Source organism: Sinocyclocheilus rhinocerous, unplaced genomic scaffold (genome assembly GCF_001515625.1).
Source record: "Sinocyclocheilus rhinocerous isolate Xijiao unplaced genomic scaffold, SAMN03320098_v1.1 scaffold106, whole genome shotgun sequence".
Classification (NCBI taxonomy): Eukaryota; Metazoa; Chordata; class Actinopteri; order Cypriniformes; family Cyprinidae; genus Sinocyclocheilus; species Sinocyclocheilus rhinocerous.
Genome location: NW_015633181.1, coordinates 1607732 through 1613970, shown reverse-complemented (window position 1 = coordinate 1613970; position 6239 = coordinate 1607732). Strand labels below are relative to the sequence as shown.

The 6239-nt window shown below is 34.7% G+C and overlaps 1 protein-coding gene across 1 annotated transcript in view; it reads right to left on the bottom strand.

Moving 5' to 3' along the window:
• LOC107743427 (alkaline ceramidase 3-like) overlaps window positions 1-6239 on the bottom strand; it is a 7382-nt gene extending 1143 nt beyond the window's left edge. The window contains exons 1-8 of the mRNA XM_016556655.1: window positions 6103-6239; window positions 2994-3104; window positions 2795-2847; window positions 2557-2609; window positions 1991-2072; window positions 1418-1453; window positions 1016-1074; window positions 233-334 (exon numbers count right to left, since the gene is read on the bottom strand). Of these exons, the coding sequence (XP_016412141.1) occupies window positions 233-334; window positions 1016-1074; window positions 1418-1453; window positions 1991-2072; window positions 2557-2609; window positions 2795-2847; window positions 2994-3104; window positions 6103-6205 (599 nt within the window). The 5' untranslated portion in view covers window positions 6206-6239. The remainder of the gene's footprint in view (window positions 1-232; window positions 335-1015; window positions 1075-1417; window positions 1454-1990; window positions 2073-2556; window positions 2610-2794; window positions 2848-2993; window positions 3105-6102) is intronic.

Below are 6239 nucleotides of genomic sequence, written 5' to 3'. Positions count from 1 at the left end.
TATTTATTCATTCATGCATATTTTAAATATTTAAAAATATGTTAACATTTAACAACTAAATGTTGATTTTTTTTTTTTAATATGTAGAAAATTAATATATAAATATTTGAAAATTTTATTTAATATTTAATTTAATTTTGCACTTACTTGTAAACTAAAATGTTACTTTTGTTGACTAAAATGTAAATGCTGCTAAATGCATAAATGTAATGTAATGTAAATGTGAATCTACCTTAGAGAGTCACAAAAGATATTATCGATGTTCCATAATATGAATCCCAACAGGAAGACACTTAATGATGTAAAGCCGAGGGCTCTGAGCCACGGATACACCCTGCAAAGCACAGGCAAGACTTATTTTTTTTTAGCAAACTCGTATTCAGATCTGGCTACATTCTGGTACAGAACACTTACTTTTCTCAATACAGTCAATACAGTGCAACAGTTGGGTTCTGGACGTAAAAATCCCATTCATTTTCTCCATAGGGGAATTGATTTTATACGATAGACAGACTTGCTGTAAGATACGAGCTTGTTAATCAATGGTATTTGTATTTGTTGAAGCCATCAGCCCATGTTATTTCAAATGATTTTTTAAATAATTGTGTTTAACAGCAAATTTCCTGGAGAAAAACTATATTACACATAATTCTGCACACAAGTCTCCACCAATCTTTCGCAATGTTTAATGGGATTGTATTTCTTTCTTTCATTAAAGCCGTTCAGTTCACAGTCTTGTACTTTTTTATCCAATTTTTTTATTTGTGATTCACCTCGTAGCTGGTTGGTTTGGTTCATAGCTCATGAACTCTTTAACAAAGACTTTTTCTAAATTCCTATGGAAAAATACTTCTGCAACCAAGGCTACTGTTGCAGTCTATTCCCAAAGGATAAAATGAAGTAGCACCGCTTTTTTCTTGCTGAATTAACGGTTTCACTGGGAAATATGTCACATTATAGAAATTAAAATGTGCTTGAATACAGATTTGGAAGTAATAAGGATTCATTCACTCACCATGTGACTATGAAAACAGAGCGAATCACCAAGAAAGCCACAAGTACGGCGTACATGACCTGGGGGAAATGATAAAACTGTTAACCTGTGTATTTAGCACCATCTGCTATATAAACAATATGACTGTTTGAATGGTGATTTTTTTTTCACTGAGCTTTACATGACAGTGTATTAAACAAAGAGATCACAGCAGTGTGTACAGACGCTCATGTACAATTCAACACCCTGAGTATGAATAAAGACACACCCTACTGTCATGCCCTTAAACAATACAAACAGACAACAAATACTGACTGCCGAAGTTGTTTTGACAAAACATTGTCATCCTCTCAAAGACACCTGACAACGTAGGAAAAACCTTAATGCAGCATTAAATGTTCTTAATGTTCAGTCAGGCCTCACCTGATGAAACACAGGCTCCTTCCATATCAGGTAAACCTACAAAAGACAAATGAAATGCACTTCCTGAGCATGGAGACAAAAATATCAATAATATATACAGTACATAAACAGACTGCATTGGAAATCTGGGATTTTATTCATTTAAAACAAGTAAATAAGCAATGTTTAGGGTTTTAAAAAAATTAAAAACAATGAAAGTTTAATATGAAAAAGAGGAAATATTTATTAAGATTCTGCAGTATTTCTAGGTCACTATTTTCCCATTGTTATTTTTATTCTGAACATTTCTATGCAAAGTGTCGTTGCCACTTTATGGAATATAATGGGGATCCGAATAAAGAATAAATAGCATTCTTAAATCATGCTGGATAATATGAATCATATGGACGCCATATTAAGAAATATTTATATTTTATTTTTTAAATCGTTTCGTTTATTTCAATTCAAATTATGGTGATAATTTTATTTGAAATGAAAAGGTTTGTACTAAATTAGAAAAATAAAATATAGTAGAAATTTGTGTCCCACTGTATATTTTTTTTGAAAATTTTGAACAGCAAAGAAAAAACTTACCACGCTAACAATAATACTGAAGGTCAGCAAAAGTGTAATTGACAAATAGTTAACAGCACGCTCTTGCATGAAGCATTCATATCTGTAATATGTGAGATAAGCATTCAGATCAGTCACAAATAATAAAAAAAGGTCAGAGGAAAAAGCATCCAGAGTAAATGACTTACAATCATGCGTTACCATTCAAAAGCTTGGGGTCAGTCATTTTTATTTTTATTTTTTTAAAGAAAAATAATATTTTTATTCAACAAGGATGCATTGAATTGATCAAAAGTGACAGTAAAGACATTTATAAGTTACGAACAAAACATCTGTATCAAATAAACTAATAATTGTAACTAAACATATGTCAAAATTTACTGAATTTATAATCAAATAAATGCAGCCTTGGTAAGCATAAAAGACCCCAGAGACCCCAAACTTTTGAATGGCAAAAGACATAAAAATTGATTATTTTCTGTCATCAAATACCGTGTCTGATCCTCATTAAGCTTATGATGAGTGTTCAGAGGTCAAAGTTGAAGGCAGACAGTGTGACTTTGCAGGTGTAAGAAATGTCAACTTACAGGCAGTAGACAAAGACGCAGCAGCTGTAGATCATTGGCAGCTCATCCAGTAACTAAAAGCAAAAGACAATCCAGAGACTGACAGCATTTGTGTCACTTGTGAATTACTGCTATTGCTTTGGGGATGTACTGTTAGAGAAGCAGCTTTGTGGCTATGAGAATGAAAGTGAAAATAAGCTTTTCATGTGCTTGGGAACAAGATGCACACTTTGAAAGGCTGAAGAAAAGTCAAGCTTACCTGCATTTCATACTGTAGTGTCATGTGGAAGCTCCATGAACCAATGCCTACGGCTGGACCGAAAAGAGAGACGATATAAAAAAACAGTACATTTAATCTCCATTTGTTTAGGAAATACAGTCTTGAATAACTGGGGGACAGGTCACTCCATAAAAAAATGAGGTTTGTGATTATATAAAATCATGTGAAAGCTACGTACCAGCAATTCCTAAAAAGGACCACACATAGCGTACTTCCAAACCATCTTTACACGTCTGAATGGCTCCATAAATGGGAGGTAGGATCATTATCAGGTTACTGACAGTATTCCCTGAAGAAAGCAAAGAAACAATGTTTTCATTTTAATGAATTTAAATATTAAGGGAATAGTTCACCCAAAGATTAAATGAAAATGAACTCACCAATCCAAGATGTAGATGAGATTGTTTCTTCATCGAAGCACATTTGGAGAAATGTAGCATTACATCACTTGCTCACCAATGGATCCTCAGCAGTAAATGGGTGCCGTCAGAATGAGAGTCCAAACAACTGATAAAAACATCACAATAATCCACAAGTAATCCACACCACTCCAGTCCATCAATTAACGTCTTGTGAGGTCAAAAGCTGCGTGGTTGTAATAAACACATTCATCATTAAGATGTTTTTAACTTCAAACTGTTGCTTCCGGGTAAAGTATGAGTCCTCTATCCATAATGCTTTCTCCAATGAAAAAGTCGTCTAGTTTTCATCAGGAGAGAAATGTGCACAGATCAAGCACCGTTACAAGAGAAAATAGTTCTAAACAAATATGTTGGTGGATTTTGATGTGAGAGGACAATAGGGCTTTTTCACTGAATTATGGATTATGGACTTGTATTATTGCCAAGAGCGACGGTTTAAAGTTATAACACCTTAATGATGCATTTGTTTCTTACAAACACACAGCTTTAAGAAATTCATTGATAGACTGTGGATAGACATGTGGATTACTTGTGAATTATTGTTATGTTTTTATCAGTTTGCACCCATTCACTGCAGAGGATCCACTGGTGAGCAAATGATGTAATGCTAGATTTCTCCAAATATGAAGAAACAAATTCATCTACATCTTGGATGGCCTGAGGGTGCGTGCATTTTCAGCAACTTTTTGGGTGAACTTTAACTTTAAGTCGTATTTGAGTTATTCTGTGAATGATAATAGTAAAAACTGCACTGAACTTCCACTTGAATGGATATCATATCAACAATAGATGAGTGAACTTCATCCAAACTTGCCTCTTAGCACCACCAGCAGCCGTCAGAGAGTCCAAGAAAACTAACCCTATGTTAGAAAGACCTAACATGGTGTGTACAGGCCTATTGTTTCACTGTTTGGATATACGGCTCGTCATACTGAACTTGGCACATTCCTTCACAAGGCAACAGGTTCCCGCTGGACACCAAAGGCCCCTCTGATCTCGATGGCACTGAAATTCCTGTTGGTTCTAGCAGCGATTAAACTCATGTTTGAAATATGACTGTGTGTCATTTATGTTGTCAAATAAAACTCAAACAATCAGATTATTACATTCTTAAATCAAAAACCATATATCCTAAATCCTCATAGGAAATTACAGAGGGAATTCAAGCTCTATCGTTATTAATGTTTGATTGTGTTAACTGTAACTCTGTGCCCTTTGACCAACTTATCAGAAACATACTTCAGCAAACAACATGGAAATGTAATGGCTACGTACACTGTGTCCTTCCATATTTTCATATATGGTATATAAATAGCATCTAAGTCGTACTTCTAAGTAGTACTTCTCACAGGTAAAGGTCTGTACTTTTGTGAAAGTAATGTAATTTAACAGTAATTATGTAAAAACTTTATTAGTTTTATACAAACATTCTATATGTAAATATATAAATTATTATATTATTCTTACAAAAGTATACTGATGGTAACAAATAGTACTTTAACTTAAATTTAAATACAGTACAATGGCTTTGGGAACTTTTTGGCTGATCAGGCGGGAGGACCAACTAGATCAGCAAACCATCTTGGTGTTTAATGTTGTTTTCTTTTCTTTCATTCATTATATAATTTCTCATTCTGATTATATTCATGGTAATGAACATTTTTAAAGTGTTGCCAAGTTAATGAGTATGTCTGAAAGAGACAAACAACTGGAAATGGAAAAATGCTGCTAAATATTTCATATTGGCAATGAAAAAAATATTTTTCATTATTTTTGTTAGAAATATATTTGTTAAAATATTTTGTTCATATCACTATTTGTAATTCATATTTGGGATATGGGATATAGCTGTTTATCCTTGAATATTGGGGTTGTAATTGAATTATTCAGCTGTTTTTCCTTGAATCTTGGACAATTGTTGCATTTTTCCGTTTTTACTTAGAATGTAGCTTTTTATCCTTTTTTTATCCTAAGTTGATCAGACCAACTGTAGCCTACCAGCTAAAACCAGCAAACCATCTTTGCCTGTTTTTCTGTCAGCAGGGACCAATTAAACTCCATGCAATTACTGTAGTATTATAGTTAGTATGAGTAGTATTATCAAGTATAAAACTTCACTAATAAACCTGGCATGCATATTTACAGTACAAGTTATGTTGCTGGTTACGCTAGTTCTTTATAACCACATTGAACTGACTGAGCTTCATTCTAGCAGCTTTAAATCTCTGCTCACATTTCAGACCATATCCTCATAGTCAGTTTATAATTAAAGCAAATAAAAGAAGGCTTAACACAAGAAAACATCAACGTGATGGGAAATAAAGCATGTTTTCTCTTCACACTCTTTGGTTTCACTGAAAATCAGTATCGTCGGCACGAGCTCCTCCCCAAATATTGTCACACACACTGGGTTTCATTAATTCTCTTTTGTGTGATTTTTCTTATTTGCTATTGAGCCTTATGATACAATAGTTCAACGCGGACGTAGGGTCGCTGGCCTCGGCTGCCAAGTTACGAATCCTACTACGACAAATGCTTATGCATTTTAATTAGGTTACGCTGACGTTGCTTCGTATCTTTGCTATGAACCAGGCTTGGCTTTTTAATATTAACTACGTCATTTTGACGTTCCTTCGAAACCTTCCAATGGAAAAGAACTGGCTTATCAATATTAATTAGGCTATGCTGACGATGCATCGCAACCGTCCAATAGCGAAGGATTGCCTCATGAATATTAAGTATCATGTCTTCTCATAGTAGGATTCGACGATACTCCTCTCTCCCGTTTTAACATCCGTGTTTACCGTTCTACACGACCATGAACCGCGTGTCCCGAGCATAAGGCCACCGTTCAAACGTACTTACAGAATTCTGCGATGTAATACGAGACCACATAATTCTCCTCGCACCAGTCGAGAGTTGAGGTCGGTGTTCCCCAGTAGCCCGGCCTGTCCGCCGCTGGAGCCATGATGAGAGAGAGATCAGATAGGTTGGACAGTCGG